Genomic DNA, 19762 nt, shown 5'->3' on the forward strand with positions numbered 1-19762 from the left:
GAACTTAGCAAGTGTTTTAGGATGTTGTTACGTCATGCAGAAAAAAAAAGGAAAGAGGTGAAATGTCAATAAGAGATTATTCTGGCCACTTCTGTGAAAAATAATAAAAAAATGTGTCTATGAATAAATTCATAGCAAAACGTGGGATAAGGAGAACCTCTACACTTTATTTGATGCAGTGGAAAACATAGTAACTAAACATAAAGAAAAGCCAAACTTCTTAACAGCTTGTTTGTATCAATTTTCAATATATGGACAGGTTGTCCTCAGGACAAGTTTTCTCCTGAGCTGGCAGATGGGCACAGGGAGCAGAACAGCCCCCTGTAATCCAGGAGGAAGCAGCTGGTGACCTGCTGAGCCACTTGGATGCTCACAGGTGTATGGGATGGGATAGGATCCATCCTAGGGGGATGAGGGAGCTGGTGGATGAGCTCCCCAAGCTGCTCCCCATCATTTACCATCAGTCCTGGCTCACCAGGGAGGTCTCAGAGCACTGGAGGTGCCAGTGTGAGCCCATCCCCAGGAAGGGCTGGAAGGAGGATCTGGGGAACTCCAGGCCTGTCAGCCTGACCTCGGTGCCTGGCAAGGTTATGGAACAGATCACCTTGAGTGCCACCACAGGGCACCCACAGGATGGCCGAGGGGTCAGAGCCAGCCAGCGTGGATTTAAGAGGGGCAGGTCCTGCCTGAGCACCCTGATCTCCTTTTATAACCAGGTGACCCACCTGTGGATGTGGGAAAGGCTGTGGATGTGTCCATCTGGACTTCAGCAAAGCCTTGGACACTGTCTCTGACAGCATTCCCTGGAAAAGCTGCAGCCCACAGCTTGGGCAGGTTCCCTCCTGGCTGGGAGATGGAAGAGCTGGCTGGAGGCTGGGCCCAGAGAGGGGTGGGGATGGTGCTGCACCCAGCTGGTGTCCAGTCCCTGGTGCTGTCCCCAGGGATCTGTGTTGGGCCCAGCCCTGTTTAACATCTTCTCCGATGATCTGGGGGAGGGGATCGAGCCCACCATCACCAAATTTGCAGGTGACACCAAGCTGGGTGTGAGTGTGGATCTGCTGGAGGGCAGGACAAGAAGACACAGCCTTCAGCTGCACCAGGGGAGGTTTAGGCTGGACAAGAGGAAGAAGTTCTTCACAGAAAGGCTGAGTGGGCACTGGAATGGGCAGGCCAGGGGGGAGGTGGCAGAGTCACTGTCCCTCTCCAGTGGCATTCAGTGGCATTTCTGGGTGACAAGGCGGTATTAGGGCATTGGTTGGACTTGATGATCCCAAAGGTCTTTTCCAGCCTATTTGATTCTGTCATTCTGTGATGATTGGGACACTCTGGAGCCATTGTGACCCTGCAGGGCCTGGTGGAACTAAGAGGACCATGGTGACACTGTGCAGCCCCATAGAACCAGGGCTCCATTGTGGTGCTCTGGGGCCCAATGGAACCAGGGAGTCCCTGTGACACTGGGTCCTGGTGGAACCACAGAGGCCATTGTGACACTGCGGGGCCTCATGGACCCAAGGGGACATTGTGACACTGCAGGACCTTGTGTAACCAAGGGGCCACTGTGACACTCTGGGGCCTCCAGGAATCTGGAAGGCCCTTGTGACACTGTGTGGCCTCGTGGAAACAAGGAGTCCATTGTGACACTGAGGGGACTTGTGGAAGCACAGAGAGCATTGTGACAGTGTGGGACCTCATGTGACCATGGGGCCTTTGTGACACCCTGGGGCCCCATGCAACTGAGGGGCCACTGTGAAACTGCGGCACCAACGAGAACATTGTGACACTGTGAAGCCCCATGGAACCAAGGAGTCCATTGTCGCATTTTGGGGCCCCATGGAACCAAGGAGCCCAGTGTGACAGTGCAGGGCCTGGTGCAACCAAAGGGACATTGTGACACTGAAGGGACACATGGAACCAAGGACATCTTTGCAGATGACACCAAGCTGGATGTGGGTGTGGATCTGCTGGAGGGTAGGAGGGCTCTGCACAGGGCCCTGGACAGGCTGGATCCAGGGCCCAAATCCATCAAGGTGAGGTTTAACAAGTCCAAGTGCTAGGACCTGCACTTTGGCCACAAAAACCCCTGCAGTGCTACAGGCTGGGGACAGAGTGGCTGGACAGCAGCCAGGCAGAAAGGAACCTGCAGGGACTGATGGACAGCAGGCTGGACATGAGCCAGCAGTGTGCCCAGGTGGCCAAGAAGGCCAATGGCTCCTGGCCTGGATCAGGAATGGTGTGGCCAGCAGGACCAGAGCTGCTGTGCCAGCACTGATCTGCCCCCAGCTCTGCACACAGACATTGCTGCTGCAGCTCCAGAGAAGGCAACAAAAGGACATCTCTGCAGAAAACTGCTGGGAGATCCTTTAGTTCCTTGAAAGCCACCGAGAGTGCAGCCCCTCATTGACACAGTCTGTGGGCACAGGGAAGATGGAGAGAATAAAATGTGAAATGGCACAAAAGATCACATGTATTGTGGATAATATGAAAAAAGTAAAAGAAAAAACTCCCCACAACTCAACCAACAAAAAGTATCAAAGATGACATTTATTACAATGATTTGCAGAAATTGGCCAGAAGTTTAATGTTCCTGAAACCATCCAGTCATCATTCTCCTCACTTCATCCTTGAGCTCTTGGTTCCTGAGGCTGTAGATCAGGGGATTCAGGGCTGAAGGCACCACTGAGTACAGAACTGACAGGACCAGATCCAGGGATGGGGAGGACATCGAGGGAGGCTTCAGATAGTAAAATATACCAGTACTGAAGAATAGGGAGACCACAGCCAGGTGAGGGAGGCAGGTGGAAAAGGCTTTGTGCCGTCCCTGCTCAGAGGGGATCCTCAGCACTGCCCTGAAGATCTGCACATAGGAGAAAACAATGAACACAAAACATCCAAGTCCTAAAGAGGCACTAACTGCAATGAGCCCAAGCTGCCTGAGATAGGATTTGGAGCAGGAGAGCTTGAGGATCTGTGGGATTTCACAGAAGAACTGGCCCAGGGCATTGCCGTGGCATAGGGGCACGGAAAACGTATTGGTTGTGTGCAGCAGAGCATTGAGAAAGGCACTGGCCCAGGCAGCTGCTGCCATGTGGGCACAAGCTCTGCTGCCCAGGAGGGTCCCGTAGTGCAGGGGTTTGCAGATGGACACGTAGCAGTCGTAGCACATGACAGTGAGAAGGGAAACCTCTGCTGAAATGAAAAAGACAAACAGAAGCAGCTGTGCAGCACATCCTGAGTAGGAGATGGTGCTGGTGTCCCAGAGGGAATTGTGCATGGCTTTGGGGACAGTGGCACAGATGGAGCCCAGGTCGCTGAGGGCCAGGTTGAGCAGGAAGAAGAACATGGGCGTGTGCAGGTGGTGGCCGCAGGCTATGGTGCTGATGATGAGGCCGTTGCCCAGGAGGGCAGCCAGGGAGATGCCCAGGAAGAGGCAGAAGTGCAGGAGCTGCAGCTGCCGCGTGTCTGCCAGTGCCAGCAGGAGGAAGTGGCTGATGGAGCTGCTGTTGGACATTTGCTGTGGCTGCACATGGGCACCTGTTCATGGAGAAAGGACAGGGACAAGTCAGGAGAGGCTGCTCGGAGCCAAACCTGAGCCATTCCCTTCAGACTGTCCTGCTGGGACTCACCCACCCTTGTTCCTGCTCTGGGAAAACCTTCACCCAGGTCCCTGCCTGAGTTCCAGTTGTGCTGGCTGAGTGTGCCAGGAGCAGCCAGGCCTGTGCGTGGGGGATCTCGAGGAGCCATCCCTGCCCTGCTTCCCTGGGTTTGTGGACATTTGGCAGAGGGACCAGGCTGGATATTCAGGATTTGTCAGGGGAATCAATCCTACTGCAGAAAGGGTTGGTACCATCTGCACTCATACTTGTAAGGGAAAGAGCAGAAGCTGGTTTTAGGAATTGTTTTCCTACCCACACATCATTCCTGTCTCTCTGAGGTCAGAAATCCCCAGCATTCCTGCTGCACTCTGAGTTTCCACAGAGAGATGTGAGAGGCAAAGGATTCCCTGTGGCTGAGGGCAGGTGAGGGGCTGGATGGGCTTGTTCCCCCAGCACTGCCCTGTTCAGCCCCCTCTGCTTCCCTGAGCATCTCCCTGGGCCTGGACATTCCCTCCTGAGAGGTGCCTTGTCCCTGCCAGCGCTCACAGAGCCCATCCCACCCTGTGTGCCCTCGGCCCGGCCCTACAGAAACCTGCCTGTGTGCAGGGCCCTGGCTGGGGCAGGGTCTGTGTGCAGCTGGGCAAGGGCAGCTCAGGAGAGCCCTGCTGGGCCCTGCAGAGGTGATGCTGCTGCTGTCCAGGGCTGAGGAGTGGCTGAAGGCCCTTTGGGAGGCTCCCAGCAGAGAGACTGACCACCCAAAGTCACAGTTCTGGAGTCTCTGCAATGCAAATGTTCAAACATTCCTTTGATGATCCTGTGTGTCCCTTTCTACTCAGAATGTTCTGGGATTCTGGGATTGCAATTCCTGTTCTGCTTCTCTCATCCCCCTGTTGTCTATAATCAAAACAGAAAAAAACCCTTGCCACAGTGTTAGAACAGTAAAGTAAAATCAGACCTTTATTGGAAGCTTCCAGGTGTCCCAGCTGAAATGGAGCATACCCAACCCCTGATGTAAACAATTTATTAAGGTCCATTATTTAGGATATTTAACAAGAACATCCAGTAGGAGATTCAGTTGCCCCAGTTATACCCCCCTGGCTCAACCCATTGGAGTAGGTCCAAGGGCTTCTTTGCCTGAGTTTTTGTTATCTCTGTTCACATTCAAAAACCAAAATGTTCTTCTTGTAGGTCCACCTCCTGATAATAAGACTATATAGTATTTAAAAATATATTTAGACAGCTTATTGTTCTAAAATATACGTGAAAGGAAAGGAAACATACTAAAGTCAATTAAGGATTATAATTTTTTCAAGTATATAATAGCAGGTAAATAGGGTTAATTAAGGGTTTAATGGAGTCAGGTAAGGGTTATAGATTTATAACTTTATAATAGTAATTTACAGAGCTATGAATAGATGAAAAATATGTAAAGACCAAAAATCTTTTTGTCACAGACGAAAATTTGCCATCCAGCTCCAAGCGAGAAATTGAAAACACTCTCAGGAAAGCCCCTGACCTTTACAGCAATCCCAGGCTTACCTTCTTTGGGAAGTGCCCTCCGGAGCTGTGCCCAGGCTGGTCTGGAGCTGGGAGCAGCCCTGCCCCACCCAGCCCCTCTCAGCAGCAGCACCTGCCCTGCTCAGGGTGGCTCCTTCCCCCCACAGCTCCTGGCCAGCGCTGGGAGCAGCTCCAGGGCCGGCTGAGAGCTGTCCCTGGCAGGCAGCAGAGTCCTGGCCCAGCACAGCGCCCTGGGCTGCAGGACCCTGCTCTGCAGGACAGCCCTGGGCACCCCTGGCTGCTCTGCACAGGAGATGAGCAGAGAATGCACTCACAGGGTCTGTGGGCATTGGGATGTTCCAGCTTTAGGAGATCTCTCCAGGAGCTGCAGCTGCATTGTCCTGCAGCCAGAGGTTCCTGTGCCAAGGGCTGGCAGTGATTCTGCCCCAGGCACTTCTCAGCCCCTTCCCGGCCCTGACTGATTGAAGCTCTCTGTGCCTCTGTGCTGTGCCCGGGCTGGCTGCAGGCAGTGCCCCAGCCCTGCTGGGCTGGGAGAAGAGCTGCTCAGCAAGAGAAATGTGCTTTTGAAGCCCTTCTTGGTTACCAGGATCACCCTCTGTGCCAGGAGCCTGGCCCAGCTCAGCAGCACAGACACAGCACAAGGACTTTAATGACCCTCTGGGGCTTTGTGCTCGGGCCCTGAACATCAGGCCCTGAGAGGGAGCTGCAGAAACCTCTCCAGAACTCCAAGTCAGAATCCAACTCCAAAGTTTCTTGGACTTTTAATGGGTCCCACTGAGGGACACGACTGAGAAAGTGTCCCCAGGCCCCAGGCAGAGCAGAGAACTGGAGGCACTGATGACAGGTGGGGGCAAAGAGAAGCCAAGTCTTGGTGCCCTGGGGCACAGCAGGGTCTGTGCCACCAAGGGCTGTGAGGAGACACCTTGTCCTGAGGCCCTGGGGCCTCCTGGCACAGCCGCAGCCAGGCTGGGCACTGTCACCCCCTGGTCCTGCCCTCAGCATCCCCCCCTAGCCCACATCCCAGTGGCCTCAAGGATCTGCTGGAAGGAGTCCCTGGGGAGCCTTGGTCAGGAATGGCCCTGGGGGCTCCTTCATGCTCCCAGGGACTGCAGGTTTTTCAAAGGACTTTGGCTTTGGCTTTTGCCTTGGAGTCTCTGAGAGCTTATTGCAATCCTGGCCTCAAATTAGCTGCTGTAATTAGTCCCTGGAGAGGCTTTGTCAGTAACAACACTCAGTGGGGCCCATTAATACTTCAAGGTACTTCAGTTCTTTTATGGTACTTGGTGTTTCACTTTTGATCCAGACTCTGTGAGAGGTTTGTGCAATCCTGGCCCCAATTATCTGCTTTAATGAGTCCCTTGAGAGCTTTGTACTGACACTCAGTGGGGCTCATTAATGCTTTGAGATACTCAACTTTTGTAAGGTACTTTGGATTTTCTTCTCCAGACTGAGAGGCTTTTTTGCCATTTTGAGTCTCTGGGAGGTTTTTGTGCAATCCTGGCTTCCAGTTCTCTCCTCCAAGGAGTCCATGAGGAGCCTCTGTTGGGGATGGACTTCAGTGGGTCCCATTAATGTTTTGAGGCACTTTGGGGTTTTCTTCTGACTTTGACTCCTGGAAAGGTTTGTGCAATCTCCTCTCAGGCCCTCAGGTTCCAGGGCTCAGCTCCAAATGCACCATGAGGCTCATTAGTATCAAGCAAGTCCTGACAAACCACGGCTCTGCCTTGATCACCCTCTGCTCTCCTGCAGTTCATCAGGAAGTTTCTGTAGTGGTTTTGGTTTGCTAATTTCAGATTTCTCAGCCAATGCATTAATTAGTGTGGTGGGTTCAGTTTTGGCTAATTACCAGCACACTAACTAGAATATACTTACTCATTTCCTGCTGTGAGGTAGGATTAGGACAAAGGCAAAGTAGGCTCAAACTTTAAGAGTATAAGGAAAAGTTTGTTAAAAGGAACAAAAGAAAGAGTAATAAGGATCAGAACAAAACTTTCAGAACACCTCCCCTCTCCATACAACCTTTTTATACATACTGATTATATAAAAAGACAAACAAAAAAATTTTCAGTCAGTTTACCACCTCTGGAATAGTCCTTCTTTAGTTCACTTAGGGAGAGGAGTCTCTGTTTCTTGCTATGGAGACTTCTCCATAAGAAAACAGTTATCTTGTGGGTCTCAATTTCCACAAAGAGCAGCTGCCTGGAAAAATCTGCAATTACGAAGGCACTCACATTTTTTCACAGCTTTTCCCACGGCTGTGTTAATGGGCCATGTCAGCTTATGGGTTATTAGTTCAAGATGAGCTGTTTAAGAGCAACGGTTCTCTTCATCTATTTCTGAAATCATCTTCATCTCTGCAAAAAGAGGTCTTCATCTCTCCCTGGTGCACAGGGTCTAATCACTCTGCTCTCTTTCTCTGTTCAAACTTCTTCTCATAGGATCACAGCTGTTGCAATATTTGCTTACTTTAGCATGGAGGCCTTTGCTGAAAACAACAATCTCCCCATACTTTTCAATGCCTTATAGGGAAAAAGAGAGTCTGATGTATCAATTACATCCTTCTCCGTAGCTTTACCAGAGGATTTCAGCCCCAAGATCAAGGCATCTCCTCATCCCTCCCATCTGGGACTCAACTTCCTCTTCACTGACCTCAGTGGGTTCATGTTGCCCCTCTGTGTGCCTGCCCTGTGTCCTTTTCTCTCACTGGAGGGAGGATGGCAGCACTGGCAGAGTCAATATCTGCCCGGGGCTGCAGATGGTTCCGTGAGCCCGGCCGGGCTCGGTCCTTGCGGCCGGAGCTGTTTTCCCATGGAGGTTTCTGCAGCGGCTGCGCTGGGGCTGTGTCAGGCTGGGCCGCGCTGGGGCAGGGCCAGGATCTCAGCAGCCAGGCCAGAGCCCAGCAGCAGCACGGCCGGGGCCGATGGCTTCTCCTCCCCTGCCCGCTGGCTGCGGGCGAAGCCCAAGGGCGGCAGAGCCTCGGCCGAGCCGGCCCGGCCCGGGGCTGCTCCTGGGGCCCGGCGGATCCCGGCTGGGCCCGGGCTGGCGGCGGGGCAGGGCTCGGCAGTGCCAGATGTCAGCACCCGCAGCCACGGCCCGGCCTCGGCCCCGCGGCCTCCCCTGCCCTGCCCGGCAGCCGATGGGGCCTGGCGGCTCCCTGGGAAGGGGCCCGGCCCCACGGCAGGAGCCGCCCGGCCCCACGGCCGAGACGGGGCTGGGCCGGCCTTGGCACCTCTTTGGGGCCAGAAGGGAGAGAGACCCAGCCAGGCTTTCTCATCTTCAACTTGTGTCTGCACAGAGGTGTCTGCAGTTTGCTTAGTGGTTTAACAGACTGTCAGCTCTCAAAGCTAATTACTGATTGGTTTTTTGTCAGACACAGAGGAAACTGCTAGCAGCTTCTCTCAGGACATCACTTCCATGACAGAAAACCACCACAGCAGCACAGAGCACAGAGCTCCTTTGTCCATATGTAGTGGCCATGTGCCTGAGGCCTCAAAACCCCACCTTGGGAGATCTCTGGGCTCTCTCCAAGGTGTTTTCAAATGAAAACATTCAGCTCCTAGTCTAAGAAAATCACCGGAGGACAGTACCAGCCTGATCTGTCTGTCCTGGCTGCTTTTGTCTGGGTGCAATCCTTAAATTTTTGGAATTTGGGAGGCCAAGATCTAATTTTGGCCATGGTCCCTAGACATGAAGACCACTTCTTTTCCATGGGAAGGAAAGAACAGAGCCACAGTATTTTCCCAGGCAGATGAGAGGTCATCACCAGAGGCCAGCCAGAGCTGGCAGGTTTTTTTCTGGGAGATACCCTTGCTTATAGGAAATATTTTAGGGAGGATACCAGTTTTGACAATGGGCATCTGAAAAGACGGATGGTTCTTTCCCATAGCAAGGAAAGCACAGAGCCCCAGTGCTCCAGGAGCTGATGAGAGGCAGCCCTTGGCATTCCAACATCAGCCAGACCTGTCAGGTGGCCCCTGGGAGGCCAAGCCAGCCAGACCTGGTCCATGTTCCCTTGCTTCCATGGGGCTCCACAGTGTCCCAATGGCCCCTGGCTTCCAGGAGGCCCTGAGGTGTCACAATGCCCCCTTGGTGACACCAGGCCCTGAAGGGTCGGAATGCTCTCCATGGTTCCATCAGGCCCCACAGAGTCATAATGGTCTCTGGGTCCATGAAGCCCCGCAGTGTCACCATGGCCCCTTGGTTCCATGGGCTCCAGTGGTGCCACAATGATCCCCTTGGTTCCATGAGGTGCCCACAGTATCACAGTGATCTCCATGGGAAGGGAAGAACCGAGCCCCAGTGTGGCAGGGGCAGCCACCAGAGGCCAAGGCCAGCCAGGCTTGATGGTATGGCAGATTTTGTCTTGGAGCAACCGTTGGATATAGGGAATTTTAGAGGTGGAATCCCAATTTCAGGCATGGACACCCGGAGTTGAATGATGGCTTTTTTTCCAAAGGAAGGAAAGCACAGAACACCGGTGTTTGAGTGGCAGATGAAAGGCTGCCGTCAGAGGTCTAGGCCAGCCAGACCTCTTTGCCTTGGTACCTTTTGTCTGAAAGCAACCCTTGGATATAGGGAATTTGGGAGGTGGAACCCCAATTTTGTCCGTTTCTGTGTAGATAAGAAGGAGAGTTCTTTTCCATAGGAAGGAAAGCACAGAGACCATGTGTTTCAAAGGCAGAAGAAGAAAGAGGTGGCTCCTGGAAGGCTCAGCCAACCAGACCTGTTCTTCCTGTCATGTTTTGTAATGGAGGAATTTTTAGATACATGGAATTTGGGAGGAGGAATCTCAATTTTGACCACGGTCACCTTGAGAAGGACAGCTATTTACATTGGAAGGAAATCACCAAGCCCCAGTGTTTCAAAAGCAGATGAGATGCATCTCTTAAGAGGCCAAGGGCAGCCAGACCTGTCCTGGCAGCTTTCACTTGGTAGCATTCCTTGGATGTACGGAGTTTTGGAGGAGGAATCCCAATTTTGGCCATGGAACCCTGGAGGAGAAGGACAGTTCTCTCCCATAGGAAGAAAAGCCTAGAGCCCCAGGGCTTCAGGGGCAGATGAGAAGCAGCCCTCAACATGCCAAGGTCAGCCGGACCTGTCAGGTGGTCCCCAGGAGGCCCAGCCAGCCACACCCGTTCCATGTTCCCTTGGTTCCGTGGGACCCCACAGTGTCACAATGGTCTCCTTGGTTCCATGAGGCCCTGGAGTGTCACAATGTTCCCCTTGCTTCTGTAGTGCCACAATGGCCCCGTGCTTCCATGAGGCCTTGCAATGTCACAATGGCTTCATGGTTCCACAGAGCCCTGATGTGTCACAATGGCCCCTGGGCTCCGTGTGCCCTCGCTGTGTCACAGCGGCTCCTCTGTGACACTGCGGCTGTACAAGGTCACCATGGACCCTTGCTTCCTTGGGGTCTCTGAGTTCCACATTGGTCTCCTTGATTCCATGAGGCAGCACGGTGTCACAATGGCCCCTTGGTTCCATGAGGTTCCGTAGTGTCACCGTGGTGTCCTTGGACCTGCATTGTCACAAGTGACCTGTGGTAATCACATATCCTCTGAGCAGAGAGAGAGCTCTCCCAGGATTTTCCTGGGAAGCTGTGAGAAGCTGTGAGAAAGCTCAGAGAAAAGAATGAGAAACAATTCTTATCTTCACCTGCTGCACCTGTTGTTGTGCACATGTGGAATGTGTTATGGAGATTTGTTTACCAAAGGGTGATTTCTAAATTGGCCAATGGTGATGGTGTTTGGATTTCAATTAACCAGTCTGGTCTGTCTGTATCGGACTGTCTGCAAGAGCGATGAGTGTTTCTCAGCAGTATAGTATAGGATAATGTAATAAAGGGATTGATTGGCCTTCTGGAATCATGGAGTCAGTGCTAATTATTACAGGCTGGGGACGCCCTGCTACGATAGTTATCTAAGTCAATCTTCCCTTACCTCTGAATGCTGAACAGAATAGGCTTAACAGGCATAGCAGGAACACCAACCACTGTAGACCCAAAGAGCTGCCTGAGGAGTTGGGAGAAAACTTCCCCTGGTGTCATTTCCTCACAGTAGGTACCATTATTAAAGTAATTCCAAACACATACAGTTAGTGTGTGGTAGCCTCGAATCTGTGTGCCCACCGTCCAGAGGAAATTAAAAATCCATAAATTCCTCACCATATTAACCCATCAAACAAATTGATTATCAGCCAGATTTGCCATAGTTATAGGATGGGAAAGATGTAGCCACAACCATGTGCCACCCAAACCAGGGTAAGCTAGACCACATGGTGACACCGAACAAGGTTTCTATATCCAGTGCAACAAAAAAAAAATCATGTTACTCAAGAATTGTTATTCTTATTTCACCCTGTTTCTCTCAATGCCCTCAGGCTGCACATCGGGTGCCAAAACTGGTCTTGGTTTACAAGACAGGTGTCTGCTAGGGAAGGCAGCAAAAAGCCTCCTGTGGAACGGAGAATGTAAACCCCCTCCCTCCAAATTATTAGAATCATGAAATCAAGGGGCTCTCAGGCAGGCAAAGATATGGGAATAGGAATGTCAGCTCTTTCCTAGTGTGTATAACAAAGCAAACAAGCAGCAGCAGCTGCGGCACGAACAGCAAACAGAGCAGAGCCCAGTCCCGGCCTTTGGGCCGTGGCGCTTTCCCTGCGGTGCAGTTCCGGGCACAGCCAGCAGGGGCGCTGTGGCTCCCGGGGCAGGGCAGGTGCGCTGACCCCCACGCGGCTGCAGGGGGCGCTCCGGCCGGGCTCGGCAGCGCGGGGCCATGGCGGCTTTGTCCGAAGGGGGAAGGGCTGGAGAGAGGCTTTGCTTCACAAACCCCGGGGCAGCCGGCTCCGGTGCCCCAGCAGGACTCTCAGAAAGCAGTCAGCTCGGTGCCCCAGCAGCACTGGCAAAAAGCAGTCAGCTGGGCTGGCAGGATGTCTCGGCAGGCCCGGGGTGAGGGGCTCCAAGCAGGGCAGAGAGAGCCCAGCTCAGGATCCTGGACACCAGAGCAGACAGGGATAGGTCTCTCTTTTAGTGGGGCAGGTGTAAATAAGGTCCCAGTTTAGTGGCTGTTCTCACGAGCAGAGGCTCATCCCAGGACAGAAGAAACAGCTCTGGCCCTGGCTCTGGCAGCAGCAGTGGAAACTCCCATCTCCAAGAGCAGCAGCTCCTCCCAAAATAAGGGATCAGCCGATAAACATCAGCCAATGATAAGGAACAAACAGAAAGGAAAAACCCAACCCCCAACACTGGTTTACAATTCCTAATGCTAAGGGAGAATTGTATAAAGTTTTAATTCCACCTTTATAATTGTTTACATATGAGCTCTTGAAATGTCAGGGGTAGGGATTGGAACCTGCTGCTCCAAGGCTCCTCTCACAAAAAGAGGCTTAGAAAGGCTGGTGGTCCTTGGAGGTATTTGGGGATCTATAGGGGCTATTGGGGGTCCTTTCTGTCCCTCCTGACCTGACAGGAGCTTCTCTAATAAACTTTGCCTAAAGCTCCCAGTCTGCCCATGACAGGAGCCCCTGTGAGTGCCTGTGACATCCCGGCTCTTTGGCAGCCTGGGGACACTTAGAAAGTCCCCATGAAACCCCTCTGAGGGCCTGTCAAAATATCTGATTATTAGTAGGCAAACTGTTGGCTGTTAACTGAAAGGTTGGTGGTTCGAGCCCAGCCAGGGACGCCATTTATGTCAGAATCTGTGGTATTTAAATGATCCCAAAATTGCAGAAATTTGCTGTCTTTGAGCCCCGCTGCCAAAGAAGAAGTCATAATTCATCTGTGCTGGTTTTCAAGGTTGTTTATTCTTGCTTATCTATAACATGTTCTGTCTGACCTGCAGTAGGCCTTTCTTGTGGGAAAACATGCAGGGCTCTGCCCCTCAGTGGGAAGTTACAAACATTATATACCAGAAACTACCTGTGCTATATTTACAATAATGTGCCAATTCCTACCACCTCTGTTGAACAATGTGTCCCCAGTCTAAACCAATAGAAAAATGCCAACACTACAGTGAAACATGGAAGGCATGAAGAAGATGAAAAAGGACAGGACACACACGATTTCCTCCATCTTGCCTCCTTTGAACCCCTTATCTAGAATCCTAAAATTCTACTTTTGCACCCATGTCACACTAATTATTACTCATATCAAACACTCAGAGTGAGTAATTCATCCTGTAAGATTGAAAACTCTTTTCCATGGACAGAGATCACAGACAGTGTCTCTTAGGGCTCTGTCCAGGGGGGTTCCTGACCCCCTGCCAGGGTCCCAGGCCTTCCAGGGCAGCCAGAGGGATGCCCTGGATTACCACAGCAAATCTCATCAGGACCCATTGCTATGGTCAGTTTCCATGGCAACCATCACCAGCCCCTGTTGCTATGGTCAGTTTCCATGGCAACCATCACCAGCCCCTGTTGCTATGGTCATTTTCCATGGCAACCTTCCCCAGCCCCTGTTGCTATGGTCAGTCCCTGGGCAGCTCCATGGAGACCCCATGCCAGGGGTGGTTGCCATGGACACCAGCTCAGGCCGTCAGCCAGAGCCCGTTTCCATGGCAACCATTGGCACTCCCATCCCCAGGGTCATGGGATCCCAGAACCACAGAAGTGGCTGAGCTGGGAGGGACCCATCAGGATCCTCGAGTCCAGCTGCTGGCCCTGCACAGGACACCCCAACACTGCCAGCCTGGGCCTGGCAGCGCTGTCCAAACGCTGCTGGAGCTCAGAGAGCCCTGGAGCTGTGACCCTTCCCTGGGGAGCCTGGGCAATGCCCCAGCAGCCTCTGGGCAAAAACCTTTCCCTGAGATCCAACCTCAGCCTGCCCCGACTCAGCTGCAGCCGCTCCCTCCACTCCTGTCCCTGGGCACCAGAGTGAAGAGGTTCCCTCAGCCCCAGCCAGGGACCCGCTCCCAAGGCTGCTGCCATGGCCACCAGGGCTGGCACCAGCTGGGATGCTCGGTATCCACAGGCCGGGATTCAGGAATGGAATTCCCCAGTTTCCTGCTCCTGCTAAAACCCTGCTGGCTCTCATTGCCCTCCCACCTTCCACTGAAGGAAAAAAATGGAAAGATCCCAGGCTGGGATAAGAACAATTTACTGGGAACAGCAACGAGATAAGGAACAAACTGGAACAGAAAAAATATTGACAACAGAAGGGATAAGAAAAACTATTTACAGGGGAAATTATATCACCATCAATTCTACCTTCCTGGCCACATGTCTCCTCCTGCCTGGAAAGGACACCCTTCTCAGGGAGAGAGAGAGAGAGAGAGAGAGAGAGAGAGAGAGTCCCTTTCCTGCCCCTGGCAATGACCTGAGGTGGGAGTGAATGTAGTGACAGGGCCATGGCCAGACCCTCATGTTCTTCAATCCCACATAAGGTCATTGGCAGGGGCAGGAGAAGGTACAGGTATCTTCCCAGCATGGATCACAGGTAACAGGGATCACGAGGGCTCTTCCCAATGTGGGTTCTTCAATGGGGGATGAAGCTGGAGCAGTGCACGAAGCTCCTCCTGCAGTTGGGGCACTCACAGGGCTTCCGTCATCGGTGGCTCCGTTGGTGTCGGGTCAAGTGAGAGCTCCGGGTGAAGCTCTTCCCACACTGGGGACACTCGTAGGGCCTCTCCCCAGTGTGGATGCGCCGGTGGCTGATGAGGTGCGAGTTTTGCTTGAAGCCTTTCCCACAGTCAGAGCAGAGGAAGGGCCGCTCCTCGGTGTGGACCCGCTCATGCAGGAGGAGTTTTGAGCTGCTCTGAAACCTCTTCCCACATGTGGGGCACATGTAGGGCCTCTCCCCAGTGTGGATGCGCCGGTGGGTGACAAGGTGGGAGTTTTGCTTGAAGTCCTTCCCGCAGTCAGGGCAGCGGAAGGGCCTCTCATCCCTGTGAATCCGCTGATGTACAAGGAGAGCAGAGCTGCTGTGAAACCTCTTCTGACACTCAGGACACTCATAGGGCCTCTCCCCAGTGTGGATGCATAGGTGGGCTACAAGGGCATAGCTGCAGCTGAAGCCCTTCCCACACTCCCCACACCCGTACGGCCATTCCCCAGTGTGGATCATCTGATGTCGTTTCAGACTGTTGCTCTGCCTGAAGCTCTTCCCACACTCCAAGCACTTGTGGGGCTTCTCCCCATCGTGAAGCTTCTCAGATACCACCAGGTCTGAGCTCTGGCTGAAGCTCTGCCCACCTTCCTGACCCAGAGTGGGCCTTTCCTCTTCAGAGCACCCTGGGCTGGGTTTGCAGCCCCTCCTTGTGTGGGATCTCCGGGGCTTTTCCTCCCCGTTGGATTCTTGCTCTGTGGAGTTGCTCAAATCAGCCTCTTCCATGAGGTTCTGCTGCAGGGATTTGTCCTTCCTGGTCTCCATCATCAGCTCCTGCTCTGGGGTAGGAAGGACAAGGAGAGGATGGGATTTGCCTCCGTGCCACAAGGAAGGGTAAGGAGATCCCCCCAGTGCATCCCCGTCAGCAGAGCGTCGGCAGCGGGGCTGTCCTGCAGCCAGGGGCCAGGCTGGGCTGGGAGATGGAGCAGGAGAGAGGGGGAAAGGGGCACTGACTTCCTCCTCACCTGCCTCAGTGTCCCAGGGCGCCTTCCTCTTCCTCACAGCCTCCTCCTCCATTTCGTGAAGGTTTGGGTATGGGAAATTCTGTTTTGGGAGGAAAACAAGGGATGAGCACAGTGAGTTTTGTACCGGTTGGAAGGCAAACCAGGGGGAGAGTCTAATCCAGAATGACAACTGAGTAAGAAAATTAAGATCAAGGCAATGATACAGAAACACTGGTTTAAACTCACAGAGTCAGGATATAACCTGACACCCCGTTGGTCAGGGTGGTGGTAGCAGTCTGATGAAATGGTGGCTGCAGTCCGGCTGGAGTGATGAACGTGATTCTGTCAAAGCGGTGATCCTGTAGAAGGGTCTGGTCTTCCTCTGAAGGTCCAGTGGTGGTTATGGAGCTCTTGTCCTCTGGGAATGCAGTAGGCAAGGTGGTCATGGTGTTGCAAGGGTGAGATTATATCCAGGTAGGAATGCTTGGTTCCTCCCCCTGGGCGGAGCATCCCACAATGGGATGATGTAATTTTATCAGCCCTGCAGTGACACTCAATGGCCCATTAACAGAAGATGGCCCCTGGAGGGCGTTACCAGGGCTGAGCCATGGAAGAGATAAAGAACACTGCCCCACCTGTTGATAACAGTTTATGGAGATGGTGACTGAAAACACTTTTGGTTACATCTGACACTGTAACCTGAAACAGTGAGGCAATCCCTGCTCGGGGTGGGGGGTGAACACCACCCCCCTTACCCAAACTGGCTCAGGTGTAAAACCCCCACCCTGGGGAGGCCATGCACACAGGGGACAATGTCACACTTGCCCTGTCCCAGGGGAGGTCTCTGTCCCTGTCTCTCCCTTGTTCTCCCTCATTTTTTACTTTCTTTCCATCCCTCTCTACCTCACATTTACTGTTCAATAAAATCCACTTTGGATTGTGTCTTGTTAGCACATTCATTGGGGCAGAGGCATCTCTCTAACAATTTTATTAACCAGACTGCAATATTATTTGGCACAGTGAGTTCAGGGCACTGCTGTCTGACCCCAAGTGACTTTGACTACAGCCTGGTTCCCTCCTCTGTGGAGGTTCTGCCTCTTTCTGGAGGAACTCTTGGATGCAGCTTCCTCTGAGTGACTTTTGGGAGAACTTATGAGGAAAATGGCTGTTGTGGGTGGCCATTGTAAAGAAAATATTTTGTTTTCCTTCTTTGAAATGTCTGTTAAAATCACTGGAGGAAAGGGACTAAATGATATCAGTGAGACAGACAAGGATCATTCACCACACGGTGAGGATCACAAGGCTACTAAAGTCCTACAAGGAGCCCAGCTCAAGTACCTAAATTCCCAAATAACTCCTGAATTCACAGGCTTGGGGGGAGAATCATTATTTTCTTGGTCCCTGTCACTGACCTTTGTGACAGCTACACAGAGCTTTCCCTTCCTTTTAATAATCTGTATTGGGCCAAATTTCCACTTTTCTTTTTCTAGAACCTGCCAGCATCTGAGCTGGAGCTGTGCTGGAACTGATGAAATTTGGAATTCCCACAGAATTGCTTCTGTTGTTGGTTTATTATTGTTTGGGATTTGTTTGCATTTCCATCACGAGTGACTCGTGGGAAGAGCAAATATTCCTCAAGGCATGTTGTGGAGGGTTAAGTTTGATTTCTGCTGAGTTTGTTTTGTCCGATGCCCAGGGGATGCTCAAGGGCTCTCTGTTTTTGGTTTTGCCCTAATTTTCTTCATATTTGTCTTTATCACTTAAAAACACTTGAAAAATGACTAAAAAGAGTATTGACGAGGGATGTCAAAAGTCCCACCATTTAAGAGGTATCTGAGGTGGAATTTATGGTTTGGGGACATATTCTGGAGGATTTGTGGGTTCTGAGAGATATATGGGAGTATTCTCCATATTTTGCACTCCAAAAGCCAAGGTGGATTTGTCTGTCACCTCAAAATGACTCAATCTTACCTCAAAATGACTGGTTCCCATCTCAGTCCCATGCCAAAATTAGTCGATTCCTCAGCCTCCAGGGTTAGATGGGGTTGGAAGGAGATTGAGAGAAGATCCAAATTTGAGGTTGTGGGGTCAGGATTGTGTGGGGCTGGGTGGGTGTGATTTATTTTGATAGTAAATAAAACTTTCAGAATTATTGATTTCTGTCCCATTCATTTTCTGTCAGTTCTGGTTTGCTTTTCAGAGTGCTGCCTTCTCAGCTGATTTTGTTTGTGACCTCCTGTCCCAGACTGAAAAGCAAGATGTGTTCTATTTCCCATCAGTTTGGCAGTTGTCCTGTGTTAAGTGGGCAGTTTTTCCTTGTCTCTTCCACAATCAATCCTCCCTCAGGGGAGATATCTGCTGATAATGGGCTATTGAATGTCACTGCATGACTGATAAGAACTGTAACATCCCATTGTGAGATGCTCTGCCCAGAGGGAGGAGCCAAGCATTCCTACCTGCATCTAATCTTGAGATTCTGGCCCACCAACACAGCTTTTTCTGGGCTGGATTTCTCAGAGGAACAGCTGCCTCTTCCTCTTCAGAAGAAGACACCCTTTTCTACAGGATCACTTCTCCAACAGAACCACACCTGACACTGCAGGAGGAGTGCAGCCACCATTCCAATTGGACTGCGGCCAACACCCTGTCCAACAGCGTGTCAGGTTGTATTCTGGCTCTCTCAGTGTTGTTTTGGTTCACTGCATTGTTTATATTATATTTTTATTTTCTTCCCTAATAAAAAAACTGTTATTCCTGTTCCAAATTTTTATCTGAGAGCCCCCCTTAATTTCCAATTTATAGCAATTCAGAAAGAAAGAGTCGGCATTTTTCCATTTCAGGAGAGGCTCCTGCCTTCCTTAGCAGACACCTGTCATTCCAAACCAAAACATCTCCTTTCTCTCCTGCCTTCCTTTGCCTGCTCTGTTTCTCTCCCAGTGTCTCCCTTGACCCAGGGCAGCTCCCACCAAAGGCCCTGCCCTGATTTAATTCCCAGTGCAGGAGCTACAACAACCATGGGTGAAGTTATGAAGGCTGGCAGTGAAATGTCCCTGTAGGATCCTGCTGCACTTGGCTTTTGACTCTTCTGTAAGAGCTTTGCCTTCAAGGGCAGGAACATCTTTTCCTGGCTGGGAACTGGAATTCCAGCCCCTGGGAGTGTGTGCCACGGATCCCAGAGGGGCATTCCCGAGGCTCCCAGGGTGCTGCTCCTGCCGTGCCTCCCAAGGAGCTGTGCAGGGCAGGGGACAAGGTGCAGCAGCTGTGTTGGTTCTGCAGTGCCACAACAGCCCCTGGTTCCAGGAGTTTCTGCACTGCCAACAGCCGTTCCTGGGTTCCATGATGCCCTGCTGTGTCCCCATGGATATTTGGTGTCATGAAGTTCTTCAGTGTCACAATGGCCACCTCGCTCCATGAGCTTCCGCAGTGTCCAAATGGCCTCCTTGGATGGGCAGTGTCACCATGGACCATTGGCTCCATGCAGCCCCGCTGGGTCACCATGGACTCCTTGGTTCCATGAGGTTCTGGGGGTGTCTCCATGGTCTCCTTGGATCCACAGTGTCACAATGGACCACTGGATCCACGTGGCCCTGCTGTGTCACCATGGCCCCTTGGTTCCATGGGACCCCAGGGTCACAATTGACTCTTTGCTTTGTCATCCTATGGGAGAGAATTGTCCTTCTTCTCCAGGGGCCTATGGCCACCCAGGGGCCACCTCTCATCTGCCTTTCAGACACTGAGTCCGTGTGCTTTTCTTGCTTAAAAAGCATCCATCTCAACCAGGCACCCATGGCCAAAATTTGGGATCTCCCTCCCAAATTCCCTATATACAAAGATAGCTCCCAGAAAAATGATGCCAGGAATCAGAAGTCTGGCTGGCCTTGGCTTCCTGAGGTCTGGCACTCATGTTCCTCTGAAACACTGGGGCTCTGTCCTTTCCTTCCTAATGAAAAGAACTCTTCTTCCTGTCCAGGCACCCATGGCTAAAACTGGGATTCCACCTCCAAAACTCAGTACATCGAAGGATTGCTCCCAAGTGAAATCAGCCAGGACAGACACATCTGACTGCCTTTGGCCTCTTGGGGGCTCCTTCTCATCAGCTTTTGAAATAC

At 52.0% G+C, this 19762-nt stretch overlaps 1 protein-coding gene and 1 pseudogene across 1 annotated transcript; one reads left to right on the top strand and one right to left on the bottom strand.

Moving 5' to 3' along the window:
* The window catches only part of LOC116807532 (uncharacterized), a 1256502-nt pseudogene that overhangs the window by 633043 nt on the left and 603697 nt on the right, over positions 1-19762 (top strand).
* On the bottom strand, positions 2576-3508 carry LOC140681577 (olfactory receptor 14J1-like). Its single transcript, XM_072921510.1, has one exon. It carries the CDS (start codon positions 3506-3508, stop codon positions 2576-2578), a length of 933 nt encoding a protein of 310 aa, XP_072777611.1.

This window comes from Taeniopygia guttata, chromosome 37, assembly GCF_048771995.1.
Source record: "Taeniopygia guttata chromosome 37, bTaeGut7.mat, whole genome shotgun sequence".
NCBI classification, from domain to species: Eukaryota; Metazoa; Chordata; class Aves; order Passeriformes; family Estrildidae; genus Taeniopygia; species Taeniopygia guttata.

Excerpts from the sequence above, each read along its gene's own strand:
- LOC140681577 (XM_072921510.1), bottom strand. The coding sequence starts at position 3,508 with ATGTCCAACAGCAGCTCCATCAGCCACTTCCTCCTGCTGGCACTGGCA.